General features: G+C 47.2%; 1 protein-coding gene across 6 annotated transcripts in view; it reads left to right on the top strand.

Moving 5' to 3' along the window:
• Window positions 1-21,589, top strand: part of MICAL2 (microtubule associated monooxygenase, calponin and LIM domain containing 2) — a 118,983-nt gene that overhangs the window by 70,192 nt on the left and 27,202 nt on the right. For 3 of the 6 annotated variants that reach the window (XM_039552136.1, XM_039552135.1, XM_039552134.1), the window contains 4 exons: window positions 169-268; window positions 16,981-17,173; window positions 20,167-20,339; window positions 21,390-21,464. In XM_039552136.1, the coding sequence (XP_039408070.1) occupies window positions 169-268; window positions 16,981-17,173; window positions 20,167-20,339; window positions 21,390-21,464 (541 nt within the window). Of the gene's footprint in view, window positions 1-168; window positions 4,678-16,980; window positions 17,174-20,166; window positions 20,340-21,389; window positions 21,465-21,589 lie in introns of those variants that run through there. The other 3 variants (XM_039552138.1, XR_005601945.1, XM_039552137.1) reach the window with 3 other exon arrangements.

Below are 21,589 nucleotides of genomic sequence, written 5' to 3'. Positions count from 1 at the left end.
TAATCTGGTTCTCAACGGAATTTAGCTTTTCCTATGCAAAGTAAAGTTGAACTTAAGAGCAACTGGAAATGAAAATGTATATAAAGACATGAAGACAGTAGCAGAAACTGGACTTACATACTTTAAAAGCATATTTAACACTTTCTATTTTTTAATGCTCTTTATAAGGAGGCGATAGAAGCATGGAAGAAAGTGGAAGCCAAACCCACAGAGATCACCACAGAAAGCACTTTGTCCACTGCTAGCAGTCCAGAGGCCAGGTCCCCAGGTATCCTGACTTCCTTCTTTAGGGGCACGCTAAGCTGGCCCCTGCGGGTGACAAGGGATCTGCTTGACATTCCCAGACGCCTGTCTAACTGGATGCATGGTTTCCTGCACGCTACCCACCTCCATTTCAGGGACAATGCATATAACTATACCTACCTGTACGAACTCCTGAGCCTTGGTGTGCCACTCCTCTGTGCTCTCCTAGAGGTACTCACTCACATGTACCGGGAAGCAGAGCTATCACTTGAAAATGTGCTTGAAGGGGTGAAAAGATTCTGTAGGGTTTGAATCCTTCTACGTGTCCCGCTCAGTTGTGCCTTTCAGATTTTCAAAAAATTAATTTCAAAATTAATTATTTTCTTGAGGGTTTTTTTTTTTGGTTTGGAGGGATTTGTTTTTGCTTTTCATGCAATTTCATGCATGACTTCATTGAACGGTGGATCCCTTCTGATGGAAATGAGGTACAATCGAAATTTACAACATAAAATGTACTGTATGTTAGAGCATGAAGGACAGTGTCCAGACACATTTCCAGAACATGGAGACAGATGAAGGATGTTTTGTAGATTATTTTCCCCCCTGTTTTATTCTGTGATCAGGCCATTGGGGAAGATGGTACGTTTTGAAACCATTTTTCTCCCTGCCTCCTGTCCCCAGCCTTTTTTTTCTTTTTTCAGTTAGACCAAGAAAGAATAAATGTTCTTTCAGGGAGTATTTCTCACAAATGACTGGGTTTTGAAACCTGAGTATGGCGCGCAGCTTTTTTTTTTCCTTGCTTTCCTCTGGGTTATGAGGTTTATAACATGCATGAATATGTTTTTTAAAAAATCATGTACATAATTCACATTGCTCCTAGTCCTGCCTTTTGCATTGCTTTACATGTGATAGATATCTTTTGTTAATAGTGGGTGTTACCTGTTCCACTAATTTATTTAAGGTTTTTGAATAAATTTGAAGAGCAAATGTTAGTTGAGTGAAGGCTTGATTGAAATTTTAAGTCAAAGGAACTGGTAGAAAGAGGTGGACCAGACACTCTTCAAGTCAAGACTTCCTTGGCTTATACAAGGAATACCAATTTATGGAGCACTCCTCTGTATCTGAAGTTACTCCTGTTGTGCCTCTGTGCAGGCACTTCTCCCCGTGTCTTTTGGAATTTTTTAAAGAGACAAGTTTAGAACAAACATCAAAAGCCTATAAATGTATTCTTAGGAGATAACTTCTTACTTGGGTAATTCATTTCAACGTTAGTGGCAGAAAGGTGAAATTCTGTTATCTGGAGCAGCAGATAAGTAGTTTCTTTCAGATGTCCCTCAACGAGGTCTACCTTAATCAGGTGGTCTGCCTTAATCTGTTAAACAGCAAGGACACAGTGACATCCCAATTCTGATTACTTTCAGGCTAGTTAGCCAGCGAGGTAAGCATGCTACCTGCCTTTCAAGTATTATATACATTCAGAAGTTTACCAGGAACTGGGTAAATACTTAAACATGGCAATATGTGTAGCCTAAAATGAAAAGCACCTGTAGCATTTATTTGTAGCCAAAAGAATGTGGCATGAACAGTAGGAAATACTGTTGCATTCAGTTAGTACCAAAATTGAGGATCACCATCCAGTGGTCTCAAATGACTGTGCTGCTTATGGGCTGGCAGGTCGTGGGGTTTGGTTTTTTGTTTTGTTTTGTTTTAATATAGTGTGGGAAAAGACGATTTGAATTGTTTTGCCTCTTAGGTATTAAAAGGAAATGTGTCTGCTGTTTAAAATAAATGACTAACTGGATCTTTCTTCTAGATAGTTTGACTTTCTTTAAACGATGAGGATGAGCTTTTCACATTTTAGAGTGGTTATGTATTTTGGAGAAAAACATTGTTCATTTTATGCACAGAACTTGAAAAAGTGCTTGAAGAAAATTGTTTTTTGATATAAGGTAGCATTCCTTTGACATAAATTGCCATTAATGCTCAAACATGTATTTCAGCCAAACTTTACATTGACTGGACACAGCAATAATTACAGTAACATGATGGGCATCTATATATATCTAAGGTATCTGTACCTTTCTTAAAGCATGTAAAAAATCCGACTTTGAAACACTATTATTTTTAATTACTTGCTAATGATAGTAACTGTTTCACCCTAAAAAAGAGACAATCTGCAGTGCAATTTGCCATGTTACTCCTGCAGCACAGCAAACTGCTGAGTGGTAAAGTTTTTAAATTTGGGCTGCCATCAGTTTTGATTTCAGTTTGTCAGTAGGAGAGTGTTTAGGAATGCTTTTTCCTACAGTTTTCTCCTGCTGTTTACTACAGCAGAGTGAGCATGATGGTAAACTTAGAGAAAATGGTGATGTAGTAAGAAACTTGGAAATCTCAGGCCAATGAACTTAAAGCAAATGAATCTTACTAGTAGAAAGTGTAAAGATAAGTTTTTTAAAAAAAAACCTTTAAAATCCAATATTGGTTTTATATGTATTTATATAATGGGGCATAAAATCCCTACATTTCCACAACAGAATTCAGGAACTTGCATAGTGACAATGTTTTCCTGAGGAATCTTAATTACCATGCGTATTCCACTGGGATTTTGCTGGTGATTCTGTTGGGAGGGTTATTTCATTGGTATCACTCCAACTAGTTGATTTTTTCACTTCTTCATCTTACTGTTCTGCTAGTAACATTCATACCTACTTGTCCTCATTGATAATTGAGTGACGAAAGAAGCAGTTTCATTTTGGCCAGTTCTTCTTTGTACCTATGTAATCTTCCTGATGCTTTCCTACATAACCAAGTGAAGTTCTGTGTTTTCTTCCCTGCTGTCTTCTCTGCAATCTCCCTCATTGCTTTTAGTCCAATTCAACATTCCGGTGCTGCACCCGCTCACTGGCTGAAGTCTTTCTGCTCTCAGGTGACTTTTTTTTTCCCAGATCCAAAATTACATGACTAACCCTGTTGTTTGACAGCATTTCATTGTGTGTTTTGGGGTTGTTTTTTAACTGTTGGAGCAATCTGTGTGTCTGGTATATTAATGGAGCTTTGGCATGATGATTTAACCTGTTGCTGAGTCCACAGTTCTAGAAAACGTGTCGTCTGTGCTCTTTGTAGGGAATGTTTCTCTCTCTGTGTCTGTGCATGTGCGCTTCCCTGTGCCTTTAAGGTAAGTTAGGCAAGTAAAGGGTTTCTTGAAAGAACTTACAAAGCCTTATTTCTTTCAAAGGACTGAAGGAAAGATTTAAAAGAAGGTCAGGGTGTGATTACCCAGCTGATTCTCCTGGTTAACATGAGCGCCTATTTCCATCAAACTCAAACACAAAATGAGCAAGCAGTGTCTGAGCACTTCCCTGCTTTCCTACTGGAAAAGTATGGTATAAAAAGGTTCTGTAGAAAAAGTAGCCAAAACGATGCAAATTCTAGTCTGCCACCCCAAGTGACATCGTAGACGGGCCTAAAAGTGCATGTGGTTCTCAGGCTGAAATATCAGCATGCCAGGTTTCTATAAGCAGAGTGTTTTGGTTTGAGTGGTTTCATTAACTAGGCCTCATTTGGCACTCTGATGTCTGGGGTTGTCTTGGCCACCCGTCCTCCAGGACCAACTTCCACCATTATTTTGTATGTATTTTTAACATAAGTTCCAGTTTGTATAGTCACAGGGTGACAGCGTAGAAGGGGAAATGAATCCCAGGAAGAACCAAGGGCTCAGGCTGACCAGCAAGTGCACTGAGGGTCTGGCTGACGTTGTCATAACCCAGCTGTCCCTGCCAAGGATCCCTTTCAAAGGGAAGGGCCTTTGGGAATTGATCTTAGGAGCAGTTTTAGGAGGGGCCAAACATCCTCTGCCATTTGCCCCATTTCACACACCTCAGCAGGGAATGTGGAAGGGCAGCAGGGTCAGAGCCCTGTGCTCCTTATCTTGCTGGTCTGTATGTTCACATGACTCAGCCAAGAATATTTATTTATGTGGGTATCCTAAAATGACTTGATGGCTTTGAAAGTCCCCACACTGTGCCCACACAAAATCTCTCTGTATTTTAAATGTCACTTCCTGCACAAATGGCTGGGATGTGACTCCCTGTGTATTTCAGGGCTGCAGTGTGTTGCTAGAAAGCTCTGCATGCTTTAATATGAAGATCATGACATAAAGGTCTGCCATTTCAAACCACTTCCTATTGCTGTGTTTTTTACTCTCTGTTGCAGACTCTTCCTTGCTCTCCTGCCCAGTGAGGATTCTGTCCTTCTCCTCCTAAATCTTCTGTCTTCATATTACTTTATAATCTTAACTGAATATTTTTATTAAATAGTTTTTAACTCTGTATTTGAATTTTCACATGGAAATTCTGTATTTTGCACACGGTGAACATTGTTTTAGCTTTATTTATGATATCTGCTGTAAACAAAAATAAATGTAGTTCTTTATAAGTCTCCTTGTTTCATCTCTTCCTTTTATAAAAATTTCCTGGGTACAGAGACTTAGCAGTGACTTCATGCTGGTTTTGCACATTCCTCTTGTGGTGGATGCTGTGGTGTTGTCCTGCTTGTGGCCTGAGCCCAAGGCCCGAGAGTTTCACTCTGGTGGTGTAATTGCATGTGTGTCCCTTTTGGAAGGGTACACATCAAGGTCCCTGACAAGTTATCCCATCGCTGCAGATCCAAGGTGTCTGGTGTTGGGATTTACCCTTCCTGGGAACGATGAGCTGGTGTTGGTGGGCACGGGGGTTGCTTGTATTGCATACACAAACAGCACTTGTCCTCTTCTCTTTGGCCTCAGCTACCTTTCCTTATGCTATTATTTTACATATTAACATATGTCATAAAGGTAATAAGTTAATGCGTTTAGATTTTATGTTGTGTTCAGGAAAAGCAGGTAGTAATCCAGGATAAATCTTTGCCTTTGCTACTTGCTCTGGAGTGCTATTCCCAGTATCTTCTGGAAGCTGCAGCTCGTGGTGACCTATTTCCTGTTAACAGATATTTGCTTTATTTAATTTTTTTTTTTTAATTTTAATTTTTGTATTTTAAGCTGGTGGTGGAATTCTTTTTAAACAGCAGGTTCTCCAAAAGAGCTTTCCTAGGTATTCCTCCCCTTCATTTTCTTTCTTTTGCTTCCTCTGCAATTCTCTTCCCTTGCATTTTAAGAAAAAAACAAATGTCAGTAAGAATAGTCCCAAGAGCTTAATGGAAAGATTGTGTGATTTTTTTTTTTTAATGAATTAAAACTAAGCCTCACTGGGGTTGTTTGAATGAGAGAAATGAATTTTTTTAAATTGTTGCTTAAGACAACATTGCCAGAGAAGAACAAATGTTCTCAGTGAACTATTCCATCTTCCCTGCCAAAGGAAAAGCCACCATGCATAGTAAAAAGTTTGCTGTCCAAGGGGGAGATGATACCCATAATGAAAACACAGGGCAACAAATGCCACTGAGGACAATACCTGGCACTTCTGTAATTGTAATGGACGAAGCAATTCGGGTAAAACTGAATTTACTCTTTGCACAATTTACAGTTTTAGGCAGAGGCAGTGGCAGGGAAACATCAGAAGAGTTTTTGCCTGCAGAAGGTGATGATTTCTTTGGCACTGGAGCGTTGAGAGGCATCAGATAGATGTTCATGCTGTTCTCATGAAGTTTTACTTATTCCTGCTAAAATATCAGTACAATGACTTGGAATTGGGGTAATGTTAGAGTCTGGATTTCTTTCTCATAGAGATGCAGAAGGCCCCAAGCAGTCACATCACTAGACAATCCTGTCAGCAGAGGGATATACCTTGCAGTAAACAACCCATGCACTGGTGGGCAAGACAGGACACAGTATATGGATAAGAAATAAACCAGACCAAATTATCCAAGTAAGGGGAGGAAGTTTGTGTTAGTTCCCTCGCTCCTGGTCAGAACCGTTACACAATAAAACCACATATTGCCTGGTTTGCTCCTGGTGATGCTGCTGAAGGGAGAGCCTGGTGGGTTAAGTTCTGTGTGAATTTAACGAGCTGGTTCAGCCCTCCTGTCCTCATCTTGGTGTGTGAGCAGAGCTCCCTGTGAGCAGGAGAGCTGGATCTTCCTATTGCTCTGCTCTGGAGTTCTCTCCAAAGCTGGGGATGCTCCCAGCCCCACGTGCTGTCAGCAGTGCCCCCCAAAGCTGTGTCCCTTTGCTGGAGTTACTTGAGAGGCAGACAGGCTGCTCCTCTGGGCTCACCCTGCACCCAGTCCCAGGGCAGGGTGAGCCCAAAACCCGTGGGTTTGGAGCAGAGGGCACTAATGCCTCTTTGCACAGTTAATGCTCTCGGAGACCTGATGGTACAGATGCCATTGCAGCATGAGAACGGCAGAGGTGACACTGGCAGGCTCAGGAACTGCTCTGTCCTTCCTCCTCTTTACACTGCTTCAAATGGGTTCTCAGCTTGTCTGTTGCCACGAGGGTCATTTGGGTTGAAACTAAGTACAGAGATGTGCCTATTTTCTTTATTAAATTTCTTTTTTTGAAAAGCCAGGCTAACCTTTCATTCTCAAAGCCAGGCAGCATTAACTGCCCAGATGTCTGTTAATGAAAATCAAACATGTCAGGATTCACTAAAGGTAACCCACCTTTATTATAATTATGCTAAGCCTTTAAAATTAAAAAGATCTTGCTGGTTTTAAACATACTTGATTTGAATAGAAGAATATAGACAGAACTTCTTAAAATTGCTCAAACACCAGCCTTTCATTAACTCTACCATGAAGAGTAATTTCTGTTCCTCTGAGTTCTTCTAAATTGCTACAGCTGTAAAATGCCAGTGAAAGTTGCTTCTATGTGTCTTCCAACCACAAGCAAAGACTATGGTCTGCATTTTTCCACAGCATTATGGCAATTAGTTACTATGATTGGCTTTCATTCACTTCTGGCTCACTCATTCCTCACATTCCAATCAAAACAGTGAGTTTTGAAATGCACTAAATTCTGCATTAATATTTATGTTTTCGAAGACATGACATGTTTGCAGATGACTTGATTTTTTTTGCCTGAAAGATCATGTCACTGAAGATCAGAAGACATTATGTATTAATGCCTGGTGCAAGTATACATATTAGTCATGTAAATATTTCCCCAAGTCTCTTTCCTTTCCTTCATGAAGTATGCTCACATAAAAAGAAGGGAGGCTTTAATCTCATCAGGTGGTGGGCTCCAAACCTGTTTGAAATGGATGGAATTTCTGAAATGGTTTTTTGAAATGTGAAATGATGAAGAAATTTCCGTGTTGCTATAGTATTGAATTTGCTCTTTTAGCATTTGTTCTGCAGGTATTCATTCATTCATTCATTCATGTCTTTGTTTTAAGGTATTTGGTGCTTTGAATCTATGTCCAAAAATACTATTTTGATGGACACTGGAAACTGAAAGTGTTGCAGCTGCACTCCAAATTCATAATTAATGCATGCCTTAATATACCAGACTAACACAGATTGCTCTGATTAAATATTTATTTACTCTAAAATAATAGAAGTAGTGTGCTATCATAGCAGGTTTTGCTTGAGAATCAATTCTTCCTAAAGATACTTATTCAGTATATCTAATAGGCTTTCTAAGTTTCTTTTTTTTATCTCTATTAATTTTTGTTCAGTTGTATTAGCACGCTAATGTGCACTGTTCTCTCACATGCATTAAAAAATCATGGGGGGCTCTGTCTGGCTTTGAGAGCTTCAAATTCCTGGCTGTATTTTGTGCCAGAATTCAGAAGCGTCTGTTTATGAAGTAGGTGATGGAGATTTGGAAAAAGTGTTTTGCTGCTGAAGAACTTGTGTAGGTCTGGTGTGGGCTCACAGGAGAGTGGGGGGAGATGGTCTCCTGGTGTGGGGACAGGAGGAGGGGGCTCATCCCTGGATCATGGACGCAGAAGAGGGTGCAGGAAAGCATTTGTGAGGCACTGGTGGTTGGAAGGCAGGCAGGTGATCTGGTCCCACTGCCCCAGGAAGCTGAGTGCCACCCCGTGGATAATGGGAGCAGCAGTACCCTTTATTCTTTGCTGTGTGTTAGCCTCAATAAAGTGGAATTACTTCTGTTCGAAGTGTGGATCAAGTATGAGGAAAAAAAAGAAGGGGAGATGTGGCAAGAACGGAAATCTGTGAAATGTCAGCTATCATACCTTTTGTAAGAATCCTTTTCCAAGGGTAAAAACCTGCCTGGTGGTATCTCAGGTGAGATGAAAAGTCAAAGTTGGGACAGGACATCAGTTTGGGAATGCTGCTGGAAGCCTTGTCGTCTCCTAAGGTAGATCTGTGGAATACCTCAGTGGGATGGCTTCAGTTTCCAGCTCTGACACAGGCAGCGCTCCCATGCAGCCTTGTGTGTTTTGAGCTCAGGTTACAGGATGCAGCTGAAGCTCGGACAGGTTTGAGGTTGGGTTTCACTCGTGTGGGCTGCTGAGCCCTGTATTTCGGCAACACCAAGGTCTAACCAAGCTGGAGGTGTTTCCCCATTCCCACTGTCCCAGTCCCACGTGGGCTGTGCTTCCCAGGGGAGTGCCTTCTGCTCGGGGTGTCGCCCCTGAGCTCACTGGGTTCATTTCAGCTGGGCTTGCACAGCTCTGGTGTTAGGACACCTTCCTTGTGTCTCCACAGCTTTCCTAAGGCACTGCTGTTTTGTAAGCGGGACTCAGATTATTTTTTGATTTATTGCACAGTAAGAAGTCAGGCAGCAAAGTGGGCTGGGTGTGCTATGGATCAGTTTGTGGTCTGATGACTGAATTTCTTAATGCCAGGTTTTGATGCCAGCTGGTGTTTGCTTTCACCATCAGAGCTGTCCATGTGTGTGAGTAACTCCACTTTAGAAGTGCCCACTCCTGTCAGTGCCTTAGTCAGCAGCTCCATACAAGGCCAGGCAGAGTCCACTTACCCTGTGAATGAGTTATGAGGTGACACAGTTTAGTGGCCGGCCAAGAGCCTTGGGATTGCCAGCCAGGAATGCAAGATGCAAGTTAGGCTGGAGTCTTTAATGGGGGGCACTGTGCTGGATGGGACCAGCTGCACAGCAGGGAAAGCGAGCCCTGTGCCAGCGCTGGGTGCCAGGCACCCACACCCCGCTGACCAGAGCAGCACTCTGGGTTTTGGTGCTGCCTTTCACCTGAGGACCAGAAAGCCCTGTGCCAGTCCTGAATGGGCTGGGGCAGTTTTGGGTAAGTACTGTTGTACTGTTCCTGCTTCACAGGCCTCAGGGTGGGCCAGAGGTGTCAAAACATCACATTCCGACTGCAGGTTGGGACAACTGATTCCAGGAGGTTTCAGTTTTCCTCCCTATTCCCCAAACAAGGCCCGCAAGGAATTGGTTGTTTCTTGTCTGCTTTTCCATAGCTGTGGGGCAGGGGTGGAGCTGCCTGCTCTTGGGGCAGGGCAGTTGTGGCAGGGTCCCCTTGCACTGCCAGCAGCAGGTAGAGAGAATTTCTTGTCCCATCTGAGGGCCCTGCTAGGGGTTCTCCACCTGGTCAGCCACCAGACCTTGTGGTTTGGTGTGTGGGGACCCCCAGCCTGGGCAGATCAGGAGTTCTTGGAGTTGTTTTCAGGACCAGCCTCCCCACAAATACTTTGTTCCTGACCACCAGTATCCTGAGCATGTTGTCGCCCGAGGAAGAAAAGTAGATATAATTTTAAAATTTGTTGTTTCCTGGCTCTGTTTGTGCTTTTCACCTGCCTTCAGGGATGTTCTCTGGGTTTGTGTGAGTTTTCATACTTTGGTTGACTCAGTGAGGTTCGCTCCCCTTTTCTTCTTAATGTGGGGTTCCCATTTGGTCTGACTCACTTTAGCCAAGAAATCCCACGGGATTTCCTTAAAAATGTATTCCCCTAACATGACTTAAAACCAGCTATAGAGGAGGAGGGAGGAGAAATGTGAACACTTCTGGCTGTTTGTGGCCCAGCAGCATTGGCTTAATGGGGAGACAGCTGCAGCTGCCTTGGCTGGGGATTTTCAGTGGAGCATCTTTGACCATTTTTGTCCATGCTGGACAGAGGCACGTGGGGAGCAGCCGCTCCTGAGAAAAGCCGATCAAAGCCAGCTGCCCTGAGCCAGCTGGTGTCCGAGCCGCTTGGCACGGCGCTCCTGGTGGGGAGGGGAGTGATTTTTGGCCGAGTCCAGGCTTTGTGCCATTGTGGGCGGCAGGCGCTTTGCCTGCGCTGGGGAGGAAACGCCTGACCCGGTCCAGCTGCCCCGGCAGGAGCTTGGCTCTGCCCGAAGCTGGCTGGGTCCCAAGCCCTTGTCACCTCGTTGCCAGGTCACAGCAGTGTGCTTTGCCCGGCGCTGGCTCGGCAGATGACTCAGAAGCAGCAGCAGAGCCCGCACGGAGCCAGGCTGCCCTGTCAAGCAGGACTCGCAGCAGGGACAGCATCTCCTGCTCCTCTGGCTGGTGGCCCTGGCGCTGGCGGTCGGGGCGCTCAGATGCTGGAGCGATCAGCGCCTTACAAGTGGTAACCAGAGAAGGTGTCAGAGCCGCCCGCGAAGCCCCGCGTGGGTGGGTGGGCGCTAAGCCCTTCGGAAAGGGCCGCTCCTCTGCCGCGGCTGCGGTGGCACGCTGCTTCTGGGCGCGTTTCTCAAGGGCACCCGTGCCAGGGGCTCCCGTGGGATCGCGGTGTTCTCATCAGCTAAGCAGAACCCATTGCAATTGCGCCTCCAAGCCTGGCGTGACAAGGATCTGACACCGATCCTGCTCCTCCGTGCAGCCGAATGGGCACGGCGTGTGCGAGACGGGGACCCCTCTGTCCCTGAGCCGGGCTGGTGCGATGGCAGAGCCTCTGGGACCAGGAGGAGGGATGCGGTGATGCATTTGTCTGGTTTGCATTAGCAGCGGGAGCTTGCCTGCTGGTGGACGGCGTTCAGCAGTTTGTTAGTCACGGAGGGGCAGTAAACAGCTCAGAGGTTTGGGCTTTCAAAAACCTGCGCTGGAGATTTTTGGCAGAGCAGTCTAGGAGAGCTGGTGCAAGACCATGAGGCAGCATCAGTCCTGGATTTGGGTCTGTGCAGCTCAGTGCCCCCTGCAAACGCTCCCTCGGCCCCGACAGGGACGGGCAGTGGCAGCCTGCGGTGTGGGGAGGGGTTCATGGCACAGGGAGGGGTCCCTATGGCTGCACCTCTCCCGCTTGGCTTGAGCCAGAACAGCACAGCTGCCTGAGAGCCCCGTGGGAGACCTACCCTGTGTATCCGCGGGCATAAACTGCCTTAAACTCACTCCAGGAGTGAATAATTGCTTCCAAAATTATTGCAAGCTTTCAGGCTGTAGGAATATTCATGTAGCTCATGTCTGTAACAGGCAGCACAATACAGACAAGAAGGATCTCTCCACAGCTGTGGACTGTCAGCTCTGCCCTCATACCCAAGGAAGAAAGGCAAACCAATGCATTAGCAAAACCTCTTGAGATCCCAGAGTCCCCAATCCCACAGCCCAGGAGATTTCTCCATTCCTGTTTCTGGGCATTGGGATGACTTTGGCTCTCCCCACTGTGGGGACATAAGATTTCACTGCCAATGTTCCTGCCTTGGATACAGAGCCTTTGCAGGACAGTGATGCTGCATGAAGGCCTTGCTGGATGCTGAAATGCATCCAGACCACTGAGGTTGCTGTTACAGAAAGTTATTTAAAGAAGAAAAAAGGCAAAAATGCTTTTTAGGTTATGGTGGATTATCTCTGTGTAAGCACATGAATTTTGCAAGCCTGTCATTAAGAGAATCAGGGTTGTACTGAACTTTGAGTGAGCAGAGGGGCCGTGCTGAATTTGCCTGCTTTTGGTTAGCATGAGCTTCCTGAAGGCTCAGGCAGGGAGAGCATCTCCAGAGAGATGAAGGGAAAGGTCTTTCATAATGTCGTTGTCCCTCACTGCTGCATCTCTGACTCACTCGAGGCCTGGTGCAGACATTGCTGTCTCAAATGCAAAGGTGAGCTGGCAGAATATTGAATTAAAACAGTTGGCATGACACTTAATGCAGAGAAAAACTGTTTTACTGGGAAGGGGTTTATGTTCGTCATTGGGGTCTGCAGGGGCTCTTAGGCTAAGCCCATAGATTGCAATGAGTTTTGACCAGCCCTGACCTCTGGGTGAGAGCCAATCCAGATATAAGCTCTGCAAGCTGAAACCTTAGGAATACTTCCCAGTCCCCACAGGGTTTAGCTAAATCCTTGCCCTGTAAGGAGCAGTTGTTTCTCTGCCCATGTGAGGAGGATGAGGTGAGTTTTGAAATACAGACAAAGGAGAAGTTGTTTTTATCCACATTTTTCATCATGTTTGAGTGGGAAGGCCAGATGAATACATGATTGTTCTGTTCAAATCACTGACTGTATTGCTGCTGTTTAAGTAGCTGAAGGCAGCTAAGCTTCACCACTTGCATTAAAGAAAAAATTAAAACCCCAACCACCAAACAAACAAACAAAAAAACCCCATGAAGCCTAAAGCCATGTTATTTGCCCTCACTGCAAGTCAGTCAAAGACCAGGATGAGAAGGATCATCATATGTGGGTGACAGTGGAGTAAGGAGGAAGTTAACAGCTGAAGGAGTGGAAAACATGAATTCCCTTAATCCTATCAGCCCTTTGGACAGCAAGCTGGAGCTGTGTAAGTGTAGACCCTAAAGCAGCAGGAACACCCCGAGTTGTGGTGGCTGTAGGACCTGCAGCTCCTGGCCAAGCAGAGCCAAGGGCTGCCCTCACCCCTGCACAGGACAGCCCCAAAGCGCTGGCAGGATTTGGGAGTTAGCAGATTGGCTCCTTGCCTGGCTCAGGGAGCTTCGGCACCCAGAGAGCGCGCGTCAGCCGTCGTCAGGAGGTTTCCCTTTACCTGGCTGCTGAGGGACACCCGTGGCATGTGCTGCCTGTCCCTGCAGCCGTGCTTGTGTGACAGACCTGCTCTGACTGTGACACCTTCTCATGGTTTGTGCGTGCTCCTCCAACCCCCTTCCGTGGGTAAAGTGAGTGTTTTGGCAAAGGATTGGCAGGGACTTCTGTCCAAACCGTGCTGTGGAGCAGGCAAATCCCCTGCTGGAAGTCTTTAACATGCTGAGGCATAGGGAATAGGAAATGTGAAGTGAGCACGATGGAAATGAAGTCAGACCTTACGCAAATGCTATTTTAGGGACTGCTTCCTGAGGGCTGGGGTTCCTCTGATAACGCCCCGTGCTGCAGAGGTCAGTGGCATGGCACCAGTGTGCACAGGCAGGAAACAGGGCTGTGCCTTTTCCATCCTGCACACGGGACACCTCTTTAGCTTCTACTTTTTATAAAGTTCAGTTCCTCTGACTCAGTCTCTTGGCTTCTAATAGAAAATCTCCTGTCCTGGGGAGGAAGTGATTAGGGCACTGGAACATCTCTCTTATGAGGACAGGCTGAGAGATTTGGGCCTTGAGGACAGATAGCTGAGAGGGGACCTCATCAAAATCTCTAAGTATCCGAAGGGAGGGTGAAAAGAGGGCAGAGCCAGGCTCTGTTGGTGATGCTGAGCAATGGGACAAGAGGCAGTGGGCAGAAATTGGTGCACAGGAAGTTCCACCTGAACACGAGGAAGAACTTCTCTACTGTGCAGTGGCTGTGCAGAGGAACGGGTTGCCCAGAGTGGGTGTGGAGTCTCCCTTGCTGGAGATACTCAAGAGCCATCAAGTACAGCCAGGCACAGGCTTAGGGAAGGACTCAAGTAGTAGCAGCCTGAGGTCCTAGCAGTCTCAGCCTGCAGTATGATGGGAATCAGGGCACTGAGGTTTAGAGCCTGATTTCCACCCTGAAGGCAGAATTCCAGAAAATCAGGGTCCTGCTGCTCAGCCTTGCTGTGCTGCCGTCTCACTGAGTTCCTTGCTGGTGCTGCAGGGATGGGTGGCTGTTCAGGATTCAGGGAGAGCTGCGAGGCTGGAACTTTCTGAATCTCCTGTTTCTAATTTAGCCTAACATCAGTTCAGGCGCATAAATGTGTGCCTCACCTTTGTGTAAGTACTCAGCCTTTGGGCTGATTCAGCAGAAATCAGTTCCCACAGCCCTTCTTATCTAACTGTGCAAAATAAGAGCTTTAAAGAAGCCCCAGGTTTCTTCTGAACAGTTTGTTTGTATCAGAACATAACTTCTCCTTTTTGGTACTGCTCAAACACAAGCGGCAGCGCTGGCCCGCGGCAGAGCCGCAGTGGTGGCCGGCTGGATGTGTTTGCATTGCTGTGGGGGAGCAGGTAATGATTGCCAGGTGGGATCCAGGCCTGTGGAGCTCCAGGCTTTTTTTTGTTTGAGTTGGCCACACTCTTTCCCCACGGTGCTTACACGAGGCCAGCAGCAGCACATCCCTGCTGCCCTGAACTCGGTCCGGACCCCCGTTGTCCTCGGCGATTGGAAACTCCACTGCTTTTTAGGAGGGACCAGTTGTATGGTGTAACATCCTCAGAGCCCACAAAAACTCTGGTGATGGGGCATCTGGAACATCTCTGCTTTCTGTTTGAGCCTGTTAGCCGAGGTACAGCGCTGCGATGAGGGACAGCAGTACTAACTTTAAACTTTCCAAGTGCCCTGCAGAATGTGTGAGCCAGTGTTGATGTGCTCATGTGGGTGTCCCACACACTAAAACACCAAGATGGTCCAGTCTCTGCTTTTGTGGAGCTCAGTGCAACATAATTTATTCAATTTATATGTCACAATACAAATACTGATAAAATATGTTAGTAAGGAGTGGGTTTGCTTTCAAATCCTGGACTGGTTTGGGTGGGGAGGGACCTGCAGAGGACTGGTCCAACCCCCCTGCCATGGGCAGGGATGCTGCTGTGGGATGCTGATCTTCATCCTGGTTGGTATCACTGTGGATGTAAACTTAGCTTGCTCAGAAAGGACTCGGCTGTCCAACAGATTGCTGAGAGGGTCAGCTTGTGGAGTTCAAGAAGGGGAGAGATTGTGATGCCAGAAAGAAATTTAAACAACCAGAAGAATGCAATGGAAAAAAAGCAAGCACAGAAATTTACCTCTTCAGAGAGGTAATGGTGCCATCCATCACTGTCATCTGGTGTCCTGGATGACACCCTGAGGTCCTTCACCAGCTCTGACTATTACATGTCCCTAGTGATTGGAAATTGGATGTGTAGCAAGCTATTGCAGAGGGATGGGTTGACTGGAAATGCGATCACATTCAGGAGCCATGCTGGGAATCACTGTAGGTAGTCTGTCTGTCTGTCTGTCTGTCTGTGGTTTTGATGGTCTCCAGCTGTGTGTCTGTTAGTCATAAGCATGTTTTCTCCTCTTTCCTGTTAGCGTGGCAGAGAAAACATTAGTGCGTGGGGTGGGAAGGGAACACGCTGAGGGTGCAAGCAAATGGCAAAACTGACTTTCTTTAGCAGCCACTTGAAGTGACTTTGGGCAGTGCTTATTGCCAGCATGGGTACAGAATTTACAGAAAGAGCTGGAGAACTATTATTTGGGTTTGCTTGCTCTGATTTGCATGTAAAATGCACCATCTTTTAAGGAGAAAGTTGGGTTGAAAGATTTGAGTTTTACAAATTGGCTCACAACACTGGCTTCTACTCAGCTGCTGGAGCCCACAGCATCTTTGGGTGGGCGGCCTGGCTAGGCCAAAGTAGAAGTCAGACATAAAAATCAGAGAGGCATGAATTTCTTCCCATTTCCCAGAGGAAATGAAACCCCTGCAGTCAGGAAACACGTGGCTGCTGTGGTGCTATTGAGCTGGGTGTAGGGGCTGAGCATGTTCTAGGTAAAAGCTCTTGCAAGGAGAAGGATGGGGTGAGTGCACTCCTGCAATAAATGGAGGCGCTGCAAGTTAAATAGGAGTTTAATTGATGTTAACTAGATGGTTTGCTCCAGTCGATGAGAAAATAAGCCATGTACCAAGTTAGATTTTTTTCCCCGCTCATACAGGTGTAAATTAGAAGCACCAGTGTTGAATTGGATGCACTAAAATCACCACACAGGGGCAGTGAACCAAGCAGAGCCACTCTCCTGGAGCTTGTCATTTGTCCATTCTGCACCAAGCCCCAGGGAAGCTTTGCAGCTGATATGTTTGTATTTGCTTGGGTGGGAGATTGTGGATAGGTGAGGTTGCTCAGAAATTGAGGATTTCACAGGGAGAGATGAACTCCTGTCTCAGTCGCCTGGGGTGAGCGGGGAAACGTGGCTTTATTCTTTATTCCCCCTGTCTGAATGTGAAGTTCAGGGATAGTGCTGTTTAACTGCTGGGATGCTGCTTCTTTTCACAAATCAGGGTCTGTATTTGCTGTATGCAATCAAAACTAACCTGAAGGGTCTGCGTTTATTTTGCTCACTCCCTCTGTCCTAAACTGACCTAAACTTTCGGTGTGAGGCTGAAGGTTCAGCCACCCAAGCAAGGCTGGTTCATCTGCCTTCTGCCACACACACAGGTCCATAAGGGGCTGGAAAAGAGCCCATAAATCCCTACTTGTGTGGCTGGCACGTGTGGCACTGCTGCCACCAGGCACCAGGCTGATGTCCATCCCACTGAGCAGTGCAAAGACCCGCAGCTGCTGAAGCTGAGGCTGCTCCTGAAGTTTCCTTCTCTCTGGATCCAAGCTGAGGAGCTCTGACAGGGCTGTTCTGGGCTGGAGGGGTGTTTTTGCTACGCCAGGCTGTCTGTGCACGCACCTTTCCTGTGCCTCTGGGGACAGCACAGGACCCCACGCAGGAACCACCAGCCAAGGACCACTCAAGTGCAGGGGTGAGGTCCCCCGTGGACTCCCTCCTCCCCTAACACCCTGCTGTCACCTTTGTGCCTTCCCAGGCTGCTGCCTGCCCGTGGCTCACGAGCCCACCTCCCCCAAGAAGGCGAAGAGCATCCCTAAACACCACGACCTGGAGAGCTGGTTCTCACCCCCTTCCCCCGAGTGGGCCATCGTGAGGGTCATCCCTGAGGAGGAGATGACTGAGCACAACCTCCTCGCTGTTCGAGTCATGGTCACCAGCGATGCTAGCAGGTACTTTAAAATACAAGTAAACCTCTAAGAGCAGTTTGGTGTTCTCTAGAATGCTAAAGAAAATCGTAACAAAATATAGAACTGGATGTATGTACAACTGGGTGGGTGGGGGAAAAGAACCAAACAAAAAATCCCCCACAAATGCTCAGGATAACAATTGTTCTTAACCACAGCCACAAATCCCCCCAGGCACATGAATCACTTTGCAGGAAATCTTCAAACATTCACATCCCACACAGAGGCCTGAATCAGAGGGATAAACATTGCTGTGATCAGCTTGGGTTCAGCTCTTGGAACTGATGGTTTTTGGTGCACAGGGATTTGGGCAGTGGGTGTGTTGTGGCCAAAGGTGCATCCTGTGACCTGGCCACCTCCCCCCCTTGGGCACCATCCTGCAGCTCCACACCCTGGGCCTCTCCTGGGTTTTAAGAGCCTGCCCATCCCTAAGAAATCTGAAATTTGATGAACCTTGGGGAGCTCTCAGAGGAAGCCCAATTTCTACATACACATTAGAATATATTTGCTTTTGGGCAGGATTCTGTGGGAGTTTGTTCCATCTAAAGATTAGACTGGTATCCCCTGACTAAAGCAGTTTTCCTTACTGAGAACTAAAAATTAAGAGGGAGAGTGAAAAAAATAAAAAAAAGCCCAAACCAAGACCAGCTGTTGCAAGCACTGCTGCTCTGTGGGGAAGCTCGTTCAGATTCCTGACACCCTCCAAACACCTGTTTGTGGTGCTGTGTGTAGGTTTTGGAGAGCAACCTGGCTCTGAGGTTGCTCAGAGGACTCTGAGCAACTTTCTGCTATTCCCTGAGGTGGTTTGAAACAGGGTTTGTGCTCTGTGCGTGGGTCTGGCTGCTCTTACAGGGAAGGATGAACCTATCCATGGGGAAGAGATGAACACAGGGAAGGGTTTCCTGCCTGCTTAGCAGCTCCCCTGCAGAGCATGTGCTTGCATTCTCCACTAACACCCTCCGGCTCATGGTGCCCTGGTGGCATCCAGGCAGTGATGAGAGCTGGCTAATCCCCTGATCTGAGGGATCAGCTCCTTTCCTGCGGCTGGACAGCAGGGCCCCTGGCTCCCTGCCAGCAGGATGTGGCACAAGGGGTGACAGCACATCTGTCACCAGCACAGCGGGTGCCAGGGGCTCCGAGGCCAACCTCCCGCTGCACCCTCCGGCTCGGGCTGCTCCGGCAGGACTGCCCCTGCCTGGAAAGGGGGACAAGAGAAACAGCAAGTGACAAATGGCACTGCTGAGCTGGCTGCAGGGAACTCGGTGGGACTGGGAAAACGAGCAGCTCGGTGACACAGCTTTGCAGTTCAGGCTTTAGGTACTGTGAGTAATGACCCCCATTGCAGCAGAGATGAGAGGAGAAACCTCATGCTATAGCACTCAGCTCCTTGCTGGCCAAGGAAAATACACGTTCTGCTCCTTAAAACAGAAAGATATAAATCAATGTTAATGGCAGGGCTTTTTTTTTTCCTTTAGTGTGGCCCTCTGCCTGATCTCAGTGTGGTATCTCTCCATCCACGCAGAGTCTCAGCTATCAAAGCCTTCACATACGTATATTTTTACATATATATATATCTGTATCTATCTATTTGTTTGACACTGCTTGAAAGTCAGCTTAAAAAGCATGTTTTAGCATGAAATGGATGGCCACTCTGATGCAGCCTGTCAAGAGAGCAGCACACCTGGAGAGGTGCTCCCTTCCCTGCTGTCTTGCCTGCCCTGGCCTCCCAGTACTGCTGGTTTGTTCTGGGTGAAGCTGGGACACAGGACTGGTGGGTACTACCCAAATGCATGGCTTTATAGGGTCTGCAGCCTCCCTTTACCTCTTCTTCCTCCTGGGCTATGCCCTGGGCTGTCCCAACAAAACTTTGCTTTCTGCTGTATAAACACGAAGCAGCGTTCTCCTGCCACGCCAACAGGACTGCTCGTGCTGTGAGCTCCTCGTTTTTTGAGGCACAGCTATTAATCATCACAGTAAATCTAAGAATTAGGTTGGCAGTATTGTTTGCATTTAAAAGAGGCTGAGTGGGATCCTGCTGCACTCATGCATGGCAGTGGGAATGTGGTCACATCAGAAGGGCTGACGGTGTCTGTTCCCCATAGTCTGGACTTCAGAGATGAAAGAAATGGCCTGATTATTAGAAAAAGGGCTAATAATCACCTCAAAGAGTTGCTCTGCCCCGAGGCAAGGTCATGATGTGCATGTCATCCACACGTGTGTTTGTGTGGTGTATTTTTAATTACATTTACACAAGGGGATGCCACAATCTGCCTCTGTGATCAGCTCAGGTGCCTCCCTGTGCTGCTCAGTGTTGCATGGGCTGGCCCAGTGGCTCCTGCAAAAGAGGAGAGTTTGTTTCCTTGATCTCTGCAGACACCTTTTGCACATTTGAAGGCTGCTTAGGTAGCTTCACTCAATCCTCCCTCTCTAGACTAATGCTTACAATTTTCTCCACCTTCTGGACTCTGCCTTGCTTGCTGGGCCCATGGCTCTCCTCATGCCTCTCCTCCGGACTCCTTTCTCCTCTTATTTTCAAAAATCTGCAGGAAAAATGTGGAAAGTGTAGAGTTTTGCCCCTCGTGCCTTGTTTCCAGGCCAATTACAGCGTTGCAAATGCTGTTTCCCTTACTTCATCCTGCTGTACAGCCTTGGAGGCAGAAGGGCCTGGCCTTGCTAACCAAGCAGTGAGGACTTTCACCCCAAGTCCCTCTCAGCAGCACTTTGATTCCAGGTGCTGAACGTAGTGGCTCTGGGTGTGAATCCAGAGTCTGATGGGAATGGGGGTAGCTCAGCTGTGGAGTGCCTACAGCAAATTACAGTCCTGTAATAACAGTGATGAAAGCAGGAAAATGAGGACATCAGCTCTGGGTGCCAAACACCTCTTCCTCTGAAACACCCACACTGCTGTCAGTGCTGATGCCAGTGCTTGTTGCACCCCCTGAAATGTCCCACTTCCATCTTGCCCTTTTCCCCTGTAGCTCTGAGCTGGAGTCTGATTTCAACGGTGACTCCTCGAACTCTGAGGTGAGCGAAGGACAGACCTCGCTGCTGGAACCCCCCGCCTGCTCCAGCCCCATCCAGAGGTGGGCACAGCTCATCAGGAGCCCTGTGGTGCCAGAGGAAACCTCCAAAACATCCAAAGTGGCTGATGGTAAGCAGTATCCTGACCTGGGGGTGCTCCAGCAGCCTCTCCTGAGACAGGCAGGTCTGGGGGACATGTTTCAAAGTGGAGGCTTTTCCCTGCAGTGTGGCCAGGTTGTGCCTGTTAATGGTGTCTTTTGGGGGAGTTTCTGCCTTTTTGGTGCTGTAACTGAAGCACCATTTCCGTGGTGCAGGATAACCTGGAGGAGTTGTGCCTCGTGCTTGGCTTGCAGGGGTGGGGTGAATGTTCTCCCACTGGTATAATGTTAGGATGTTATTAGTCAATGCAGTATCTGCAGCACTGCCTAGGCAAGGGTGATGCTGGGAATCACTAGAGAGCTCTGCTTGGGAAAATTTATGTTTCTGCAAGTAGCTGCTTAAGGTTTTTGTATCCAGTGAAAGCACAGGGAGGAAAGGATATAGCTAGTAGGGAGGTGGGGAGAGGTATGGGAACAATCTGCCTTCAAATGGAAACTCTTGTCTGGAGCTGGTCAGAACTAAAAGATGTGCTAAAAACAGCCAAAGAAATGGTTCTGCAGAAAATAAAAGGCCACCAACACTCGTTTCTTCCCATCTCCCACTACCCCCGCAGCCATATATGCATTTTTAATCCAAGCAGAAAAGAGGGAATTTCATACAGCAATTTAAATCAACTCTTGAATAATGGAGTCCTTGTTTAAGGCAAAAGGACAGCAGCGGACCCCAAAATGTGCCCAGCAGCATGTGACTCCATGTAGCCACTAAAGAATTTTATCCTCTTTCTTCCCCAGTTTCACGCTGTCCCCCATCCCTGGCTGCTGAGGTCGTTTTCCTGCCCCCAGCCCCGAGTGGGTTTGGGATAAGTGCGAGGGTTGCTGAGCTCCGCGCTGGGAGCTGCTCCCGGTATCCCGCGGCGGGTGCGCGCTGCCCTCTCCCGGCTGGAGGCTGCTTGGAAAGCTGACCCCCCGCCGCCGGGGATTTGGGGTTCTGTTCCTCCGCTTTTCTTTTCTCCCCAGCTCCATTTCTGCCCTCTGGCTTTTGCTGCATTAGCTGACCCTGTGTCCCTTCTGTTTCTGCTCAGCACTCCAGAGAGCCAACAGTTTTCAGTCCACGGCATTAAATAAGTATCAGAATTGGAGGAGAAAAATCCAAACGAGTGAGTAGAGCCTGAGAAGTGATTGTATTTTCTATTCATTCTGTTTTCCTGCCTTTTAGTTTTCTGTTTCCCCTCCTTTCCTTTAGGATTTTTATATTTTGGTGTCACTAGTTGAGACAACAGAT

This window comes from Corvus cornix, chromosome 5 (assembly GCF_000738735.6).
Source record: "Corvus cornix cornix isolate S_Up_H32 chromosome 5, ASM73873v5, whole genome shotgun sequence".
Lineage (NCBI taxonomy): Eukaryota > Metazoa > Chordata > Aves > Passeriformes > Corvidae > Corvus > Corvus cornix.
Note: the sequence above shows the minus strand (reverse complement) of the source record. Positions and strands in the feature narration are given on the sequence as shown.